Source organism: Delphinapterus leucas, chromosome 15 (assembly GCF_059928025.1).
Source record: "Delphinapterus leucas isolate spDelLeu-1000000601 "Yukka" chromosome 15, BTC_Dleu_Yukka2, whole genome shotgun sequence".
Lineage (NCBI taxonomy): Eukaryota > Metazoa > Chordata > Mammalia > Artiodactyla > Monodontidae > Delphinapterus > Delphinapterus leucas.
In genome coordinates this window covers 74,876,616-74,897,784 of record NC_143143.1, presented here as the reverse complement: position 1 = coordinate 74,897,784, position 21,169 = coordinate 74,876,616, and the positions used below count along the sequence as shown (strand labels likewise).

Sequence of the window (21,169 nt, the reverse complement as noted above, 5' to 3'; positions counted from 1 at the left end):
CTCATCCAAACAGCTATCTATCCATTCATCTCACCATACAACCATTCAGTCTTCAATTGTCATCCATCCACTCATAATCTACATAGCTATCCATCTAGTCATCCCAACAATTATCCATCCATTATTCATCCGTTCTGCAACCACCTCGCTCAACATCCACCTTCAAATCACTCAGGCACCCAGTCACCTAACCAACCGTCCATCCACCCACCCGTTTAGACATCTGTTCACCCAGTTACCTAACTATGATTCCAATTATACTGTCATCCTTCCTTCCTCGTCATCTATAATGGGATTCCAATTTATGTCAGTATCCACTCTGTAGATTGATTCCAAGGATGACACTCGTGCTTGATTTGGGGGAATACAGAGGTGAAACCAACAGCACCTGCCCCCAGGGAGCTCAGAGCCTAGCCAGGGAGTCTATCTCATCCTTGGTGATGACTTTCCGTCTATCAGATTCTAGCTCTGAGACTCCTGTCATCATCCATCAAGTCATCTCCCATCTCCACTGACATGGATGCCAGCCAGTTGGTGACCCTGGATTTCACCAACATGAATAGAGGGAGAAGCCTGTAGTTATGCTTAGCATCCAATCAAATGGATCGAGGCCCTGCTTGGAACTCTGTGGGCACCAACAGAACTCAAGATGTCCTTGGAACTTCTCCAGATGTCCCTCCCTGTTCCCTACATTGGATCCTTGGCTCATCCGCTGGAAAATAAAGTCCTACCAATGGCATGGAGGTCAGTTCTAGTTTCCATCCCAACCCCCATTTTCCCCAGTTCTTTTAGTAGTAGCTCGCTGATTCCTCCTTTGGGGGACAAGCTCTCCCCAGCTTTCTGCTCATGAGAGATTGAACCCTATCCAGCTCCATGGGCAGCTCATGACTCACGTTTGACACCATCTTGGGGCTTTTGCTAGAACCCCTGTGCAGAAAGTGCTCTCTTTTCTGCTGGTATGGTTTTGCCGAAAGATTCTTGGAGCTGTCTTTGCCACACAGGGAAGAGCCTGCCCGAGAAATAAAACCACACAGGAGAAAGTCACTTGATCACCTGGATCCAGCTATGGCTGAAGACAGTTATTACCCAAAGTTCCTGGAGACGATTTTCTTTTTTCTTTGGCTTAAGGCAGTTTGAGTCGGATTTTATACTTCCGTAACTGAAAAGGTTTTGGAAAACACCAACAAATTCAGAAGCCTCAAAAGCAGTAATAAAGTAGTGACACTCTACCCCACTTCAAAATGTAAACGTGGTTTTATTTAATGCCTTTTTCCGTCACAAAGTACTGCCTCCTCCCCAGGGTCCCCTCTTCCTAGAAAACAAGATGGCAGCATAAGGCACGTGCACTGTCCACACGACATCAGGTTACGTCCTTAAAAACAAAAATAAGCAATAGTCTTCCCCACAGCCCCAAATCGCCTCCCTCTGTTCAAAGAACGATCGTCCCCTCGAAGCACAACTCAGAGCAGAGAGGCTTAAATTAGAGCTGTGCACTGCCCCACATGCCAGCTGAGAAAACAAAAACCAACAACACAGGTACAAGAGCGTAATACCAGAGTAATGAGATTAGTCCATAAATTAAAGTGGAGAAAAAAAAAAGAGCCTGTCCCCTCCTCATCACCAGCCCTCCCCCAAATCAGGAATTCCTTGCTTGTGAGTCTTGCAGAAAAGTTTGGACTCTGAGCCAGCCCTTTTCCCCAAAGTTAAATATTCCAAAGCCACTGCTGGGTACTTTGTTTCTCTGGACCCGCGTTGGGACTGAAAGGACGGCTTCTGAGATGGTCACCGGACACGTCCTCTTGGCGGGAGGGACCCTGCCTGGTGTCTAGCATCTGGCAGGGGAGGTGGGGAAAACCGAGGGCCTGGGCGGGTGGGCTGCCTCTCTGATGGCAGGTGGCGAGGCTGCGGGTTCTGCTATAAATACTCCAGCTCCAGGGCGTGCCTCAGCGCCTCCAAGTCCGCGTGGCAGGATATCCGCCAGAAAGGCATGTTGTGCTGGAACACAGAACACCAGCCACACGGTTACGGCTCTGCGCGGTGCTTCCCACAGCCCCCCTGGATCCCACGCCCATGCTTAGAACCTTAGGAGAAATCACACTGAGTCACTGTAGCATGTGGGCATTTTCCAAACCGGGAGCACAGAACATCGTTGGTGGACCCTTATGTGGTCAGGCATGCTTTCTATTCCTTCTGTTTTGTTTTTTTTAAAAAATTATTTACTTATTTTAAATTAATTTTGATTGAGGTACAGTTGCTTTACAATGTGTTAGTTTCTGCTGTACAGCAAAGTGAATCAGCTCTACGTATACGTATAACCCCCTTTTTCCTTCCCATTTAGGTCACCACAGAGCATTGAGTAGAGTTCCCTGTGCTGTACAGTAGGTTCTCATTAGTTATCTATTGATATTTTATACATAGTAGTGTGTATATGGCAATCCCAATCTCCCAATTCCCCCACCCCCACCCCGCCTGAGCCTATCCTGATTGGCTTATCCTGCACTGTCCGACATGTGGACTGTTTGACCCTCCCTCCTCTGTTGGGACCAGCGTGGTCTTAGGCGGCATGCTGACATGGAATTAAATCACACAGCGAGAAAGCTATTCCCTTTTAAAAATGTGTTCTCAATCCTGCTACTAAAGATAGAAAATCTCGACTAGATGCTACTGTGTCTTCAACCCCTCCCTGACTCTCACTAATCTCCATTTGAACAGATAGGGCTGGTCCCAGAGAGTCTTTTTTATCTTTTCCGTTTCTTTACAGCAGGTGATGCATGCTCTGTGTTATTGTCATGCTATCAAGTTTTCAATTTTAAACATAAGTGCATCCACTGAAAGGGAAACATTAAGTAGGTAACCGTACAGGCAGCATGCAGATACAGCAAAAGTTGTAATTGGTATAAAAGAAGTGTTATGCTGATTATGGAAAGAAATCACGCATGTGGAGAGAAAAATTTGCAAAATATTGATACTTCCATAGCGTGAGGGTTAAATGTTTCAGTGCCCTTTGCAAAGCTCTGTTCTGCCACCATTAGCTGGGTGATCTTAAATAATTTACTTTGGTGCTTGTCTGTAAAATGGGGATAATACTTCTGTATACTGTGTTTCTTCTATTACAGATGAGGAGACTGAGGCACAGAGAGGTCTGTCTGACTCCAGAGAGAAAACTTGACCACCTGTTTATCACAGGAAAATGTGACCGTTGACTAAAGTTGTTGCCTGTCCAACAGCCATCCTCCCTTCTTCCTACTTCCAGAACCCTGAATTTGGCAGCACCGTGCCCGAGAGGTAGGGGATGAGTTATGATTGTCTAAGCAAGCGATGACAACCCCAGCCTTGTTTACCAGGGGTTCGTCCTGTACCCTTCTGACTTGTGACCCGCTGAAGCCAATGAGGAAGTTGGCTGGGGGCTTCTGGGAAAGGTTTTCCTCCATGATTAGAGAGAGAGGCACCTGAGGAGAACCCCCTCCTCCTTACTTGCCTTTTTTGTTTGGATGCTGACATATAAGTATGTGATGTCTGGGGCCGTGGCAGCTGTTTTGGGATCATGAGGCAAAATATCAGAAAAGAAAATGCCAAAGATGGTTAGAAAGGTAGAGCAAAATGATGGAAAGGGATGCTTGGTGAATTTTCAGACCCACGGAAACAACCTAGGATACGCCTACTTGTAATCTTTTGTTTTTAAATTGGAGTATAGTTGTTTTACAATATTGTGTTAGTTCCTACTTCTAATCTTGTTAGGTGAGCAAGTGTTTAAGTCTTCATTACATAGGTTTTCTGCTACCTGCAGCTACAAGATACTGAGCCTCCTCAAGACAGTCACTGACCTTCAATTATTTACTGAGTGAACAGAGGGTGCTTGATGAACATATGGCTGCCCCAAGTTCTTGTGGTCGTTCTGCTGCCCCTTGAGGTTCAGTGCCCACAGGGTAGAAACTATACAGGTGTCCTTTTGGTTCCAGGAGCACAACGACCCTTTCCTGCCTCTGGGGGCTCTGCACTTTTGATAGTTGGGTCAGGGAAGGCCTCTCTAGGGGGCTAACATTTAAGCAGGACCCAGAGAACACGAAGGAGGGAGCCATGCAAACGTGTGGGGAGGTAGTTGAGGTAGAAGACAGCAAGTGCAAAGGCCCTGAGGAGGGTTTGAGCTTGAAATGTCATATTCACTGCTGCCTTGCATGGCTCCTGGCACACAGTGGGCGCTTAATAAATATTCGTGGAAGGAATGAAAAGAGGAAGGGAGGGAGGAAAGGCGGGAAGGTGAGTTTCTCAAGCAAAGCCCTCAATGGACACACCTTTTTCTCTTTTGCCCGGAGGAAGCAGAAGACTATCCGACACGGGCAACAGATGCCATCTCTTTAATGCCTTTCAGCTTCCCCACCCTCCCCTCACCCCGGCCAAGCCTTTCATTCTCTGCAAAGATGGATGCTGGTTGCCACCTGGCCGATCCAGTCCCTCTTTAAAGAGTGTAATTCATTTTCTCTGGGAGGAAATGAGCAAAGGGGAAGAGACTATCTCAGCCATCTCCCTCCCAGGCCTGGTGGCTCCAGAGCATAGGTAGATTTATCACTTGTGGAGAGGGGGAGACAAATGACCCACTGAAATGGAGATATTAACAACACGGTCAGCTTAAACAGTTGAAGCCCCGCGTCCTGTCGCCGTATTTCAGGCTGCTCAGGTGTCCAGCGGCCTGGGCTAATGAGTCCCATCCATCAGGCCGGGAGAGCGGCTGGTGCACAGGGTTTCTCACTAATGGGCTGGGGCTGCTGCTTCAGACACTGCGGGGGTTTTAGGGGAGCTTGGTGCATGGGGCGTGTGTCCCAGTCGTCTTTGGTGGACTCCACTCTCTTCTGACCAGGTCAGGGGTGCAGACTGACGGTGTTTGAAACTCCTGGGTCCACCTCCTTCCTGCCAGGCGTTTGGAACAAAACACACAGCAGTTTTCACGTACCAGCTGTGTGACCTTAGGTAAATAACCTGAGTCTCAAACATGTTCCGTATAAAATGAAGTGGAATGGTACCCACTTCGCAGGGGGAGGGGGTTGGAGGATTAAATAAAATGATGATGTCGGTAATAAAGAGTAGTGATTAAGGCCCGGGGTTAAGTAGGGTGCCAGTTACTGCCCTGCCACATGCCAGCTGGGATGGAGACTGCCAGGTGGCTCCCAACATCCTTTCTTCCCTTTCTCTCAGAAAACGCTTTTTTTTTTTTTTTCTTTTGCTAGGAACTTGGTGGCTGAGAATAAAGGGTACATCTCCCAGCTACCTTTGTGGCAAGGTGAGATCATGTGACTCTAATCTGGCCAATGGGGTCTGAGAAGCAGTGATGTTGACCTATAACAGCTGTGCTCTTAAAGGGACGAGGAGTCCTTCCCCTTTTTCTTCCTGGTGGCTGGAGTGCAGACGTGGGCGTGGTGAGGAGCCGTCTTGGACTTTGTGGAAAGAGCAGTACTGGGACTGGCAGAGCAACAAGACAGAAGGGGCCCGGGTCCCTGGTGCTGTCCCAGCTGTCTGGGCAGCTAATGAGAGACGAAGAAAGCGCTCCACTGTTTAAGCTGCTGTCTGGCATCTCTGGCAATGCAAACTCCACAGAACCTGGGCAGCCCTGGCCCCGCTGGAGCCCACCCCATCCACATCCTCAGCCGGGTGCTTCTCCTGTGGGCTTTGAGCAAACGAGATTTCGGTGAGTTTTCATGTTATGTGAAAACTGGCATTCTTGTTTTCTTTTTCTGCTGGCTCCCCAGGAGAGAGAACCCCTGAATTTCTGAAGGTGGATTTAGCCTTCTCCCCTCCCCTGGCCCTGGGGAGTAGTAATCACACAGCTTCAGGCTATTGAGGGCTAACTATGCACGGTTTCTCTGCTGGGCCCCGTGCACCTGTTCTCGGCAAGTGTGACAGATTAAAAAGGCAGCTCCGTGCGCCTGTTCTCGGCAAGTGTGACAGATTAAAAAGGCAGCTCAGAGAGCGTTGCCATCTGCTGAAGGCCACACAGCCAACAATGGCAGAACTAGGATTTAGAGCAAAATGCGCTCCCCTGGTCACCTGTTTCTGTGAAAGCAGGGTGGCTGTAGGGTGAGGTGAGGGAGGCGCCCGGGACACAGAACTTAAGGAGGCACCTCCATCAGCTCCCCCTCCTCCTGGCCCCCTAGGCGAGGGCGACCCCAGACCAGCAGGTCTCAAAGGAGAAGCCTGCCCATTAGGGGTGACTTGGCAATTTCTAGGGGTGTGATTTTTGACTGTCGTCCTGATTTGGGGGCACTGCAGGTGGGGGCAGGTCTCCTGCCTCATCCCACACACCTTCCACCTGAATGACTTTCAGATGTCCTGCCAGATATTTAAGTAAGCACAAACCCGTTCTTAATAACCTGAGTGTAGACCCTTAACTCCACTTTACTCGTCACATATAAATAGAGCATTTCTCTCATGCTTTTAATAAAACCCGACTGCAATAAAACCCAGGGCTGCAATTACCGTGTCAACTGGGGAAGTCTATTTTATTCAGAGCCTTTCCATGGGTTGCTTCGCAGTCTGGAGCAGTCACGTGACAGCCGCGGCACCTCGCTGGCTTTGTGAATGGCCAAGATCGCACACCTGTGTCCCCCTGTGTGTGTCGGCTCACATCCTCAGTGATGGTACGTTTGGGTGTGAGATCTTGTGCTCAGGTGTTCACATACTGAAGCACACGTTACTCTGAGTATAAATGACTTTCCCTTGTTTCTCTTTGATGTATCATCAGATGTTGACCTCCTGGACATTACGGTTATAAGGAGGTTTTATTATCCATTAGCATTTCATTTCAGGAGAGTGAACGGTCATTACGCCGCCCTAAGAAACGTCCTTTGGTGAGAAGGTGGGTGAACGGCAGCCACTGCTCCGGATGTCCCTGTCATTCTCCAGGTGAGAACCGGAGGGGGGCATGTAGGGGGGGGTGCCCGCGGCCATGGGCCTAAGTGGGTTCTCAACCCAACTTTGATAGAAGCAAAGTTGATTTTGATCGCTGTCACATGCTTAGGGCAGAGGGTTTTTTCTATTAGATCTGAACTTGGAAGGAGGGGTTCTAGAATCCCCCTTCCATCCCGGCAGTGGGCTTCAAGTAGTCTCACCAGAGACCATGCTCTTGACCTGGCACCTTGGTCCTGGATTCACGTGATGATTCGCGCTACTGTTTTGGTCATGTCCTGGTGTATCACCCCTATTATTTACTTAATATTTTTTCCTCTGAATCAGTTCATTTTTAAAGTTTAAGAAATATGCTTTAAAAAGAAGTGCTCAGGGTAAAGGCTGAAGTCCCTCCGAAGGCCCCAGGCACCTCCCTGACTGCACCTCCTGCCCCTCCCCACTCGCCTGGTGCATCGCGCAGCCAGCAGCCACGCCAGCTCTCTGCAGGACGCCCCAGCCTTCCGACCTCTCAACTTCTTGGTTCCTCTCCGCGCACTCCCACCCTCTGATACTCACTTGGCTCACTCGCTCTCCTCCTCCCGTTTTCGCCAAAGCTCTGGTCATCGGCTGACACGCATGTTACACTTAGGGGTCGATTGCTCGTCCCCAGGCTGTGAGCTGAGGGAGGGGTGAGAGCCCTGTATGTTCTGCTCACTGCAGGACACCCAGCGCCTGCAACAGTAGCTGGCACACAGTAGGTGCTCAGCTAATGGAGCCTACACACCAGCTGGAGAGTCGGTGATTAAACCACCAAGCACACAGGTAATTCCTTCATGACAGGAGGGGATAATGCCCTGGAGAAGGACTAGGGACAGCTGGGGGAGGGAGTCGCAGGCAGGCCTGACCGAGCTGGGGTGGGAGCTGGTGAGAATTCTTCCCTCTGCAAGTGTTGCTGAGGCTGAAAGGATGAGTCCGGGAGAGCCGGGAAAGCGGAGGAGCCTTCCAGGTGGATGGAACAGTAGCTGCAAAGCCTTCTAAGCACCCCTCTCTCGGGGCCCTCCGTCTTCTCATGAGTTCCATCCGCTGAGACCCCTAAACATTTTTGCATTTCTTTTGAATCTGTTTCTGGGGCGGGAAGGGGGAAACCAAATTACGCTGTGACATTAACCATCTACTTCCCAGGCCTCTCCGGGTGGGGCGTGGCAGGCTCTCTGGGATGCGGTTGACAGGTCCAGATCCAGGGCTTTGGCAGCTGTTTCTTTCCAAGAACAGAGCTGTGGCCACCAGAAGCCCCCTGCCCCTCTCCTCACGGGCCTGAGATCACAAATGCAGGATTTTCTTTTTCATTAGCTTAATGCTGTCTTTATTAACTGGGAAGGGTTCCTGGAACATACGATCAGTAAGCATTAAATAAAACACGCACACAGGCACCAGCCCCCCGGCCAGCCTGCCCTGACGGAGGGTCTCTGGGCTCCCGAGCAGTTGTCCCAGAAACAACGCAGGGCTACCGGGGTGGCAGCCAAAGGCCCGGAGGGGGATTTGCAGGCAATTACTCAGGATGCTTCTGCGATTTCCAAATGGCAGGGGACGGGCGAGCAAAGAGCCTGGGAAGGAGACAGGCTCAAGAGAGGAGGAAAGAGCAGCCGGAGAGACGGACGGAGAGAATATACCTTTTTCGCCCCCTGCTCCTCTTCCACGCCATCGCCAATCACGATGTAGACGGCTTTTCTGCCGAATCTCTGCATTATCCTCTCAAAGCAGCTCTCCTTCCCTGCACACACGGACGAAGGAAAGACACTCGGTGAGGACCCAGGACTGAGGTGACTACTAACCGCTAATGAAGAGTTCACTTTGTACAGCCTTCTTACAGAGGTGTCCTTAAGGACCAGGTATTAATCATTTCATCCTCAAGCAAACTTCGAGGCGTCACTGTCCCCATCCCCATGTGATGGACGACAGTGCAGAGGCACAGAGAGGTTAAGTGGCTTGCCCACGGTGACACAGCAGGAGAGGCAGGGCAGGGGTCTGAAACAAGCCCTGGCGTCTATGCGGCTGTCCGGTGTAGGAGTGATGGGCCCACTATACAGATAAGGCCATGAGGCTCTGAGAGGTGCCCTGGACATGATCGGCCCAGGATCCCCGGAGTTAGTTTAGGAAGCAGAGGTGCCAGGATTCACGTGTCCCGAGGGTGGGCAGCCTGGCGACAGAGTGGCCCTCGTGCGACTCGGCTGTTCGTTTTTTTCTTGCTCCCTGTAGATGACCACCTTTTCGTATTTTCCTTCTTCCCAGTGGCTGGGCAGCAGCATCAATCCAGGAACACTAAATTCAGGTCTTAGCTCATCCTGTTTCAGCAAGTTTAGTGACCATCATGATAATGAGAAGAGCCCTAAACAGAACAGCTGTCACTCAGCAGATGCCGGCACAGCGCAGGCTCGGTGCTTCACCGCCCCAGCAGGATTTCTTAGCCTCAGTGTTACTGACATTTTGGGCTGGCTAAATTCTTTGCTGCCCTGAGCACTGAAGGATGTTTGTTTAGCAGTATCTCTGGTCTAGAACTTCAGTAAAGGCAAAAACTGCTCTAAGAAAATGCTTCCAAAGTACATACATTTGTTCTTGCTCCAGAAGAAAAACCAGGTAAACATTTCTAATTAAAAACAACTAGGCTTTGTATTACTATACATGTTTAGGTGATACAAGAAAAAAAAAAAATTAGCCTCCTCTCCCACGAGAAAAATCAGTATTACTTGCCCTGATGACAAATGATGCTGTTAATTTGTAGTTATTTTGAATTCTCTTATCTGATGAAAGTTCTAAGCCTAAGGCTTGTTTTCTTTGTTAATAAAGGAGACCAGCAAGTATTCAAGAGGTGTTAAAGCAAGGTAACACTAAATTGAGACCATATCTTTGAAAGAGCATTAAAAAAACAATAGTTATCTGTGTGGTTCAAGGTTAGGTTAGTTAATGGCCATAATTAACTAATTAAAATTAGTTAAATTAAAACCACCTCATGTTCCATCCTGGGGCGGGGGGGAGGGGGGAACTGTCTTCCTCTGCTTCCTTAGTAATGGACTTTCATGAGTTTTACCTGGGCTCACAGTCACTTAGCTATGGACTACATTTCCCAGCTTCCCTTGCAATTAGTTGTGGCCATGTGACTAAGCTGGGTTAATAGGAAGTGAGTAGAAGTAACATGCACCTCTGAGTCTTGGCTTTACAATAATGGACGCCCATTACTCCTTCCTGTTTTCCCCCTTCTCATAAGCTGGAATGACAATATGGCAGAATCTGATTTGACCACGTACATGAGGATAAAGTTATAGGGGATGGTGGAAAACTAAAATGGGAAGAACCTGGCTTCCTGGGTGAGTATGAGGACAGAGTCACCCCATCAGCCTGGATCACTCACCTCTGGTCTCTTGACATCTGAGGGAGAAATAAGCTTTGGCCCTGATGTAATTAAGCCCTTGTATGTGGGGTGTGTGTGCTACAGCAGCTTTGCAGCTGTCCTAACTAATACACACACTTTGGAAAACTGCAATCCTAACCAATTTCTCTAGAAGCAGAGAAATTGGCATTCTTGTTTTCTTTGGGTCTGTGAGGGTTGTTTGGGGGGAGATTTGTCCATGCCCATGGACAAGCTCTTTAACTTCCCTAGTGTCGTTTTCCTTAAACTTTCCAAACCTGGCAGGCAAAGCTGACCTTACCCTCCCTCCCCGTACCACTCTGAGGTCTGGGCTCCCCTACCTGTCTTGGTTGCACTGTAGATGTTCTCAATAGGAAACACGGAGCCCAGTCCGTACAGCAGGACTTTGGCCAGGGCAGGAATTAGTTGAGTGGTGGTGACCAGCACGTTGACACAATTGGGCCTGAGGGCAAAGGAGATGGTGAGTCAGAACTCCAAGGTACCACAAGGCCAGGCCTCCTACCCCTGCAGCTGAGCCTGGAGTCGGTGGGAATTCTGGTGGGGTTTGGAGGGCTCTGGCTAAGTCGTCTTCAGGTGAGGCTAGAGCTCAAGGATCCTCCAGCTATTCCTCTCTTTTAAGCCTGAAGCTGCCTGACACATTGAAATCTAACACAAGTGTAATAGTTTTCCTATTTAAAAAGCAAATGTTAGGGACTTCCCTGGAGGTCCAGTGGTTAAGAATCCGCCTTCCAGTGCAGGGGGTGCGGGATCGATCCCTGGTCAGGGAGGTAAGACCCCACATGCCTCGTGGCCGAAAAACCAAAAAAAAGTAAAACAGAAGCAATATTGTAACAAATTCAATAAAAACTTAAAAAAAAAATGTTGGGCTTCCCTGATGGCTCAGTGGTTAAGAATCCGCCTGCCAATGCAGGGGCCATGGGTTCGAGCCCTGGTCCAGGAGGATCCCACATGCCACGGAGCAACTAAGCCCATGCGCCACAACTACTGAGCCTGTGCTCTGCAACAAGAGAAGCCATCACAACAAGAAGCCCGCACACCACATCAAAGAGTGGCCCCCCGCTCACCACAATTAGAGAAAGCCCGTGCACAGCAACGAAGACCCAACGCAGCCAAAAATATTTTTTTAAATTTACTGCAAGGGCCACACACTAAAGTAGCTGCAGGGACCTATTGGCAATGTGCATGAGTGACATGGAACAAGTGTAGGACAACAGGGAGAGGTGAGGACTGGGGTAAACTGCAGAGCACATGCCAGTTCTGACGTTTTCCAAGATCCTCGAGACCTGCAGCTATGGATTAACTTTCCCAGTCTTTCTTTGGGATAAAGTGTGTATCAAACAAAACACATCAGCAGGATGGATTCAGTTCATGAGCTGCCATTTTGTGACCATTCATCTGTTGGGTCACAAGAATCCTGATGCTGCAGGGGAGTAATTTGTTCTCTGGCCCAGGTGATCTTATTTAAGAGAAAGAGGCAATTTAGTGGGAGGTCTAGAATGAAACTGGGCCCTCCTGACCTCACTAAGAGCCCGCCAGATGATCTGTGTGATCCTATAAAATGGTTTTCACAGGGTCATGTTGTGGCTGGAGGGTGTTGTGGGCAAGAGCGGTTGGGACGACAGACCTACGTACAAAGGTCTTTAGCTCTGCTGGCCCCCGATCAGTCTCTGCAACTACCTGCACATCTGAGGGACAAGGTGTCCATGGTGCCTTGTACACCCCAGCTTTATCAAATGTCTGGAAGGTGTGCAGGGGAGAATTTGGGGGTCCAATTCTCCCAAGTGTGGAAATGGAGGGGCTACCACCCTTGAATGGGAGAAAGTTCAGTGGCGCAAAGGAAAACGGGGGCTCCCACCTACCGGGAATTGATGAGGTTCAGTGCCTTCAGGGAGTGGGTCAGCCAGAGGTCCGTCAGAGCTTCCAGCTCGGCTCTGAGCTGTAGCCATGTCTCTCTTTTGGGAGCTCCTATCAAGCCTACGGACAAAGCAAATAAAAATCATCGTTGCTGTCATTTCAAAGGGCTGGGGGGAGTAGGGTTAGGGAAGGTGAGTCTAGGTTTCAGATCAGATGACACCCAAGGTCAACTTCAATCCAGTGACCTTAATTTTATTTTGAGATTGACTGGATCAGTCAATGGAGTCGAGTAGCTGCCTACTCAAACCTCTTCCCTTGACTGGCCAGGAGCGGGTTAGAGACCTTGTGATAATGAGAAACATCCCCAGATGCCTCCTGGGTGGGGAGGAGGTGGCATCACCTGTTAAGAGTCAGCGGCCTAGAGAATTCCAGAAACAGCGATCGCGGGCCTGGTCACTACGGAGCCAACCCTGCCTTCAGCCCCTCCAGGCTTCCGTTCAGTGTGGCAGCCAGTGCTCTCCTGCCACTGAAGCTGGTGGCTTTCACCTTGCCTACACAGTAGAGTCACCAGGGAGCTCTGTGGGTCCTGATGCCAGGCAGCGGCCAGGCCAGGAACTGGAAACTCCTCAAGGGGTTCCGATATGAGCCAAGTCTGAGAACCGGTGTTTCCACAAACCGCCTGGGGATCTTGTTAAAAACGCAGGTCTGGCTCAGTCACCTGGGGAGGGGCCTGAGCGTCTACACTTCTAACAAGCTCCCAGGTGATGCTCATGTGGCTGCTCCCGTCTGAGTAGTGAGGGCTGAAGCCGGAGGCCCTTGAATTCCAGTGAGCATCAGAATCACCTGGAGGGCAAGTTAAGCCACAGAGCGCCGGGCCCACCTCAGAGCTTCAGGTGCGACAGGTCTGAGGTGGGGCCAGAGAATCTGCATTTCCAGCGAGCCCCCAGGTGATGCTGCTGGTCCCAGGACCACACGTGGAGAACCACGGCGGGGCTGGGGGGGTAATCATGGGCAAGATGCTCCATCTCGTTCTCAGCTTCCCAGCCGCGCCCCGCCCCCCTAAAGTGAGGATATGGACATCTTAGTGCCCTCTTCCAGAGGGCGTCACAAGGGTGATGCTGAGTGAGCTAGGACTTATAATAAGCCTCTCGGAGCAGTACCTGGCACAGGGCAGGTGGGATGCGAGTGACAGCATCCATCCTTGATGAATTTCCCTTGGTCCAGGGGTTGCGCCCGGAGCACAGGCAGACCCTCTGACCGCTGTGGACGACCCTCTCCCCGACCCACTCACCGCCGACGTTGTTCTTGTAGGTGTTGTACATCTCCTTCACTCGCCGGTAGCGGAAGGCCAGCTTCCTCATCCAGTCCACGCCGCCGTGCACGCCAGAGCCCAGGCACAAGTTGGCCCCCGGGGCCGAACTGTGGAAGCCATCAGCGGAGAAGTTGTAGGTGCTGGGGAGACGGGAGAGGGCAGGGGGTGGGAGAAGAGACAGTGTTAATGTCGGGGAGGTGGGAGCTCTTCACCAGGAGACCCGCGGGGTGGGGTTTGGGGCACCCACGATGTCCCTGAATGTTCGAGGGTGCCGTGGGTATGTGCATTCTGGGGGAAGCAGGATCATAGTTTTTATTAACTTCCCAAACAATGGTGGCATCCTTTGCTCTTGCCTAGTCAGCATCCATTCTCCTTTCTTTTGGTATCAAAGAGCATCTATATTTTTTGGGGGGGGGCAGCCATTCTGTCCCCTGCATGCAGTGGCCAAGCTGGGGAAAGCCTCCCTCTCTCCCCCTTCAGAGTCTGAAGCTGGAAGGCAACTCCAAAAAATAGTTGGCCTTGGTTCATCCAGAGAGAAGCGTCCAGAAGAAATGCCAGTTAGTTTCTGCCACTCTGATCCCCACACCTGCTCTGCTTCACATGCCCCATAAGCCCTGACTGCTGACCTTTTCCTCCTATTCTGTGAGCATCTCTGTATCTTTCTACAGACATTCTCTATGTTGGGGACTCCCCTGGCAGTCCAGTGGTTAAGACTCTGCGCTCCCAATGCAGGGGGCATGGGTTCAATCCCTGGTCCAAGAACTAAGATCCTGCATGCCGCAGGGCGTGGCCAGCAAAAAAAAAAAAAAAGAAATTCCCTATATGGTAATTTTTTTATCTGTTAACTTAAGCAGAGTAGATTGCTGGTGCTTTGCAGACATAACCCTCCATCAGCATGAAGCGTGGTCTGGGGACGAGTCAGAGTGTCATGTGAGGTTAATGACAGAAGCGGCAGCTGGGAACCAGAAGGGGAAAGCGTGGGCGATCGACCACCTACAGCAGCTAGAGCGTGAGAACGAAAGCCCTAGCTCTCCATGGAACACCATTTTCTTTCCCTCCACTGGAAGCTTGGTACAGGTTTGCAAAACCACAGGCCGTTGCAAGGCAAAACCAGAGCGTGACAAGGGATGTGTGGACCAAAAACTTCAAAAGTGAAAGTCTCTTCGAACAGAAAAAGCCTGGGGGGAGCAGGTCAGCGTGGTATACCACGGCCTCTTGGGGGGTGGGTTCAGCTGACTTTTTTTTCTCTTTGCATTATTTTACTGTTTCTGGATTTTCTGTGATGAGTTTAAGGGTGGAGAAAGATACTGTATTTTTTAAAAAGATGTGATGCACTAGGGATGAAACAACACTAGGAAATTGTATCTTAGGTATCCCCGGTTTGACGCCACTGCTGCAGCAGATAAAAGGGAATTTGGAAAGTGTGAGGCGCTGGGTCATTCTCCCTGTGGGCCACGTTATGTCCTGATGCCCATGTGCCATCCCGCACCATTCTGTGCCTGGGGCTCAGCCTGACAGCCTGAATATCGAACTGGTGACAACAAAACCCCTGCAGGATCCACAGAAACGCCTTGAGTGATGCCTCAAACTCAACAGACGATTTCACCACGTGGGCTCCACTGGGGCAGGTGGGCCAGGAGGGCACTGACCCAGGTGATTTAATCCCAAAGGCCTCAAACGTAGACTCTGGCATTCCCCCCAGAGCAGGCTGGGTAGACAGTCACAGAGAGATACCAACAGGCTGACAGAAGTTCTTTAGATGTCTTCAAATTTTTGCCCATATGTCCATAAACACACACGCACACATCCACCTGGGTCGTTTTTCACAGACATTTGTGTGAGTGTGCGTGTGTATAAAATTGGAAGCAAGTAACTCATAATGTCAGAAAGTGGTGAGTTGGAGATGGTGGGAACAGGGATGATCGTAGTTTCTTCTCTGCTCTTTACTGAATTACTCAAGTTTAAAAGTTGGGGACTTCCCTGGCGGTCCTGTGGTTAGGACTCTGCGCTTTCACTGCCGAGGGCAAGGGTTCAATCCCTGGTTGGGGAACTAAGAACCCGCGTGCCTCGTGGCGTGGCCAAAAAAAAAAAAAAAAACAATACAATAAAATAAAAATATAGGTTGTGTGTAATTAACTTGTTTGACCACTAGCTTGACATCGTGGTATTTGACACCATAACTTCTGAGATCTTGAGAAGGTCATTAAAAATAAATTAAAAAGATACATGGAGAATGAGATATGATTGTTCTAATAACTTGTTTGCAATGATAACCTCCTCTTTCCCACGAAAGATGCCAGTGGGTTTATTACACAGACATGTTGCTGCTGCTTTCTTCTCAGTCCCTCCCTTGGGTGGCGGTGACCAGGGGCTAAAGAGGAATAAAATATCCCCAACTAGTAAAAGGGAGCAGACAACATCTAATCGTAGGGGCAGAGAGCCGTTTAGCAAGGACTACTCACTGTGCTGGGCACTTTTCTAGCACATTCTTATCCTGACGAGAAAGGGGCTATGTGACTTTATCCCATCACGGCCCCTCATTTCCAGAAGCCACACTTTAAATTGACACGTGTTCCTTCCTCTGTACTGTCAAGGTTCCCATCTTGCTAGAGAATGTCTTCTGCTTTTTCTTTTTTAAAGAAATTTTATTTTCCATCAACCTCATTTCCATTTTCTGTTTAAGAGTCTTTGGAAGAACAGCTTCGGACCACTCAGTGGTTGTGCCTCCCCAACCAGTGGCCTGAACTCCGCAGTCTTCGGCAGGGAGCCACCGGCCAGGCACAGAGGGCATCTGTGAGCCTTCAGACTGGTCTGCGACCTCGGGCTGAGTGGCAGTGAACTTGGGAGCTGGAGCATCCATTCACCCCGACGTTGCTCCAGGGTTACATCCTTTTCAGCAGCGGCCTGCTCTTCCTTTTCAGCCTCTTCTGGATCCCTGTAGAAGCAGAGATCAGGCATGACCTCCCCAGGTGCTCAAGGGAGATGGTACCACTCATGCGCAGGACACCCCAGGCCAGCATCCACCGTGTCAGACCCGCTGGGGAAGCTCCCTTGTTGTTGTAGGGACGGCACAGAGGAGAGTCTGCTACACACAGCAACGGTAGGCAGGTTAACACAAGAGGCTCTGGGAGAGGCTGGTGGTCAGCGCTGGAATCAGTAGCCACTAGAAGTCGTGGCGCCTGGAAGGCTGCCTGGATCTGGTAAGTGAAGTTTCCAGGAGTGAAACAGCCAGAAATAGAAGTAGCTCCGGCGGCAGCGACAAACTTCAGCACAGCTCACCGGTCAGTCTTCTGGAGGACGTGACACTGACATTGGCTGGGTTTTCAGTGGCAACCATGGCACAAGCTGCCGGCAGAAGCTCCTCCCCTGTTCTCTTCAGACTTACGATGTAGATGCTATCACTTTTCCTTCTGCAGATGGACCGATCCATTTGGAAGTCAAGGTTGGTGTCTCCTAACTGGGTTCCTGCTGCAAAGAATCTGAGGACATCCTCCTTTTTCACTTGCAGGACATCAAGGACTCCGGCCATTGTGGAAATTTCCCTTTAAGTAATGATGGGAATCTAGAACAATGCCTTATGGACCCCTCCCTGAGTAGTGCAGAAAGGCTAGAGAATTTATTCTTGAAAAAGAGCACTGACTCTGTAAACTCAGGATACCTGGGGAGATGCCTGGATGTTCTGCTAAGAGGTAGAGGGCAGGGAAGGGTGTCCGTGAATCCTGCCTCACCCATTTACCAGCTGTGTGAGGTTGGGCAGGTTACTGAACCTCTCTGTGCCTCCCATTCCCCAAGTGTAAAACAATGATGATAAGAGCAACTATTTCCTAGGGTAACTGTGAAGATGCAGTGAGTTAAGTCACGTAGAGCAACTGGAACAGGGCATGGTGCAAAGTAAGGGCGTTACCACTGTTGGTTTTCACTGTTAACTGAAAACAAAACAAACCAAAACAAGGGGCATTTGATAGTTGTTGCCTAGCACACAGTAGGTGCTTAATAGATATTTCTTGAATGAACAAATGGGGGATTTGGCTTCTAGTGGGAAAAAAACACCCTTGGACTGTGGATTCTTGAAATGAGGTACCAAACAACTCAGCATGAATCAGGGTTCAGAGGGACATTGCTCTAAATTCCAAGCCAGCCAACTACAGGGGAAACGATAAAAACAGAACACTGGTTACTCACTGCCTTGAAAGGGAGAGTGGTTCCCTGGGATGACTTCATGCAAAGGACACAATTAGCCTTAACCTGGGGTTTATTTACTCCACAAATTAAGCAGTCCTGGCTGGCAGTGGAGCCGTGCTCCTTGCCAGGCCTGGCTGCAGAAGGGATTTTCTGAATGGCTAATTAAAATGAAGCAGGCGATGCCCAGCTATCACTTCTAACTGTGCTGGGCTCTGAAAAGACTTGCAGGGCTCAGGAACAGAAACGTTGATTTCTTTTTTTTGAGTAAGTTGGAAGACACACCTAGGCAGCAAACATTAAGTTACCACGAATGGCTCATAGGCAAAACGTTATTTGGTCTCATAATATTTTTGATGGGCCTAGAAGCGTTGAATAGTGATAATTTTGATAAGCGCAGCTTAATAACTAGGGTTCCGGTTTTATAATGGGCAGGCTTGGAACATTCCAGCCACATTCTTCTGAAAGCTGTCTCACTTTGAGCAGCTGGGTACCTTATTTCTGGAATTCATGTCCTAGGAGTGTTTTCCCCTAGAAATCAGACATACCACTTACTCAAGAAATATTTTTTGAGCGTCGACTATATCAGTTTTACATTAAATAACGTATGTATGTTAGTGAGTGCATCCAAACTTGATAAAAGGTTTACCGGACTCTTCATGGTGGTGATTCTGGGAGACAAGATCAGAGGTGGTGTGTAATATTTTTTACAACGTGCATGCATTACTTTAGTAAAGCAGGGAAAAACCCACAGAGAGCAACATAAGCAGAGTCACAGAGGATCCGCAGGAAGCTCGGCCTCAGTGATTCGGGATGATGCAGAGCAGGCTGCAGGGTGGGGGGCAGGGTTGTGGTTTTTTTTTTTTTTTTTTTTTTGCGGTACGCGGGCCTCCTCTCACTGCTGTGGCCTCTCCCGCCACGGAGCACAGGCTCTGGATGTGCAGGCTCAGTGGCCATGGCTCACGGGCCCAGCCGCTCCGCGGCACACGGGATCCCCCCGGACCGGGGCACGAACCCACGTCCCCTGCATCGGCAGGCGGACTCTCAACCACTGCGCCACCAGGGAAGCCCAGGGTTGTGATTTTTGGAGTTCAGAGAAACACCGGTCCCAGCTCGGGCTGAGGGCAGGCCACCTTGCCCTGATAACTAGCCCGTCCCTCCTCTCTGCTTCCTAGTGAAAGGCAAGCTTGATAACCAATCAAAAGGGGCCTTTTTGATTGACTCCCCAAATTCCTACCTTAAATCTTGCCCATTGTCATCGGATGAGACATCGTCCACGTGGATCTGGTCACAGTCCTGTAGAGAATTTGGCAAGAAGAGAAAAAGGGAGAAATGTGACTGGTGAAGCTGACGCAGCCTTTAAGAGTTGGTTTCATAAGCTGAGGGGTGAAGGAGCACCGAACTGGGAGTCAGAGTCCCGAATTCTAGTCCAAACTTTGCCACTGAAGGTCAGGTGACCTTGGGCTAAGTCTCACCCTCTTTTGCCTTTGGCTATAAGGGGCGGTGGTGACCGTATAATTTATCATGCAAACCCAGATAATTCTGCAATGTAAAGGGGGCTGCTATCAACGTTATATCAGGAGGACAGGCACAAAATAGGACCTATCTCCCTCTGCCCCCAGGTACACTAGGACCTATGGTTACCATGGCCATACGGTGGAAGCCTTTCACTATTCAAAGTGTTTCCTCTGCTTGGAATGCTCTTCTGCTTTTATCTCCTTAGTGAACCTTGGATTCTTCAAGCATTAGCTTCAGGAGGTACCCCCTGCCCAAGTCCCCCTCTGTGTCCCATGATCTGTGACCATCATTTATCAAGCATTACTACGTGCCAGGCACCATTCCAAGGGTTCGCCATTCAATGGACTCCAATAACATGCTGCTTTCCACCACCCATACATCTCTCAGTTCTCTTTGGAGAAATACCGTAACACATGGGAGTTAAGACAGAGGGGAAGGGATGATGTAGGTGGGCACATGACCCAGGTTCAACCAGTCAGAGAGACCCAGGGTCCCTCTGGCCACAGTGATGACTTCAGAGATGAGTGTGTGGCCTCAGCTGGACCAATGAGAACCAGCCCTGGGACTTTTGGGAAAGAGGAGCTCTCCTTTCCCTAAGGCTGCTGGATGGTGAGATGAAGCCTGGGGCTGTTAGAGGAAAGTAGGTCTGGGAGTTGGAGAGAGGGAGGAGGCCCTGATCAGATCACACTGTTTGCTCCTCTGGATCCAGCCACAACTGAGACAAGGCCACCCTGACTACCATGGCAGGCTGAATGATAGCCCCGCAAAACAGCCCTGTCCTAATCTCAGGAAACGTATACAGAAAAAGGAACTTTGCAGATGTGATTAAGTTAAAGATCTTGAGATGGGGAGATTATCCTGGATTTTCCAGGTGGACCCCAAATGTAATTCCAAGGGTCCTTGTAAGTAAGAGGCAGAGGGGTGTTTGACGACAGAGAGGAGAAGGGAACTGGAGTGAGGTGCTTTGAAAATGAAGGCGGAGGCCGCAAGCCAAGAAATACAGGCGGCCACCAGAAGCCGAGAATGGCGAAGAAACATATTCTCCCTTCAAAGCCTCCAGAAGAAACCAGCTCTGCCAACATCTTCAGCCCAGTGAAATTGATTTTGGACACTGATCTCTAGAGCTGTGTCGTTTTAAGCCACTAAGTGTGTGGTAATTCGGTACAGCAGCCGGAGGAGGCGAATATACGGACTTTTCCATTTAAGTGAGCGGAGATGGATTTCTGTCATTTTGCAACCAAGAGGCAAGTGATGCAACAGCTCCCAAGGAAGCCTGTGAACTCTGCCTCCATCAGAAGGTCCATTCAGATGATCGGTCCATAAGGCAAAAATCGTGAGCACGCTGTGCCTGCCCCCCGACGGTACTGGTTAGAGCTCAGGCTCTGGAATCGGATCACCTGGACTTGGATCCTGGATCCAACCACTTGAGCAACTGACTTAACCACCCCAAATCTCAGAGATCAGTTTGGCAAATGGAGATAATAACAGAACCTGCTTCACAAGGTTGACGAGAGGAGAAGGGTCTGGCTACATAAATGTTAGTTTTGATTATTGTGTTAAGATTTGTAAACATCCACGTTTTGGTTTGCAAGACAATTTCGGGGGGCAGAGACTGCTAGAGGGAGATGCACGTGGAACTTTGAGCTTGGCCTCTGAGAGAAAAACTGCTTGTAACATCTCTGGGCCCTTGATGGGAGGAGAGAAGCTGGGGAAAAAAATGGTGTTGTCAACATTTTGAGCACATCTCTTTTTACACGAGGAAGAGGCTTGAGTTTATCTCTGAGAACAAGAGTTTTGCTGGGGGATGATGGGACCGCCTTCCCTCCATCACTTTTTAAAGATATACAGGGATAACTTAGTTGTTATGGAGATGCGGGGGTAGAGCAGGTGGGGGCAGTGGCATCTGGGGCAGCCTGGGCTGCTCTGTGGGCATCAAGGTTGGAACCTGGAAGAAGGGGTGGTGTGGCCGCTGATCCCTCTCTGGCCCCGCTGAATGAGCTCTGGAC

General features: G+C 49.8%; 1 protein-coding gene and 1 pseudogene across 10 annotated transcripts in view; both read right to left on the bottom strand.

Moving 5' to 3' along the window:
* Positions 1 to 1,235: 1,235 nt before the first annotated feature.
* EYA2 (EYA transcriptional coactivator and phosphatase 2) overlaps positions 1,236 to 21,169 on the bottom strand; it is a 254,907-nt gene continuing 234,973 nt past the window's right edge. For 4 of the 10 annotated variants that reach the window (XM_089897015.1, XM_089897017.1, XM_089897016.1 and 1 more), the window contains 5 exons: positions 18,883 to 18,941; positions 13,446 to 13,606; positions 12,160 to 12,274; positions 10,621 to 10,742; positions 7,425 to 8,647 (listed from right to left, as the gene is read on the bottom strand). In XM_089897015.1, the coding sequence (XP_089753141.1) occupies positions 8,430 to 8,647; positions 10,621 to 10,742; positions 12,160 to 12,274; positions 13,446 to 13,606; positions 18,883 to 18,941 (675 nt within the window). In that variant the 3' untranslated portion in view covers positions 7,425 to 8,429. The other 6 variants (XM_089897018.1, XM_089897020.1, XM_089897021.1 and 3 more) reach the window with 6 other exon arrangements.
* LOC149747509 (small ribosomal subunit protein uS2 pseudogene) lies at positions 13,613 to 18,867 on the bottom strand (annotated as a pseudogene).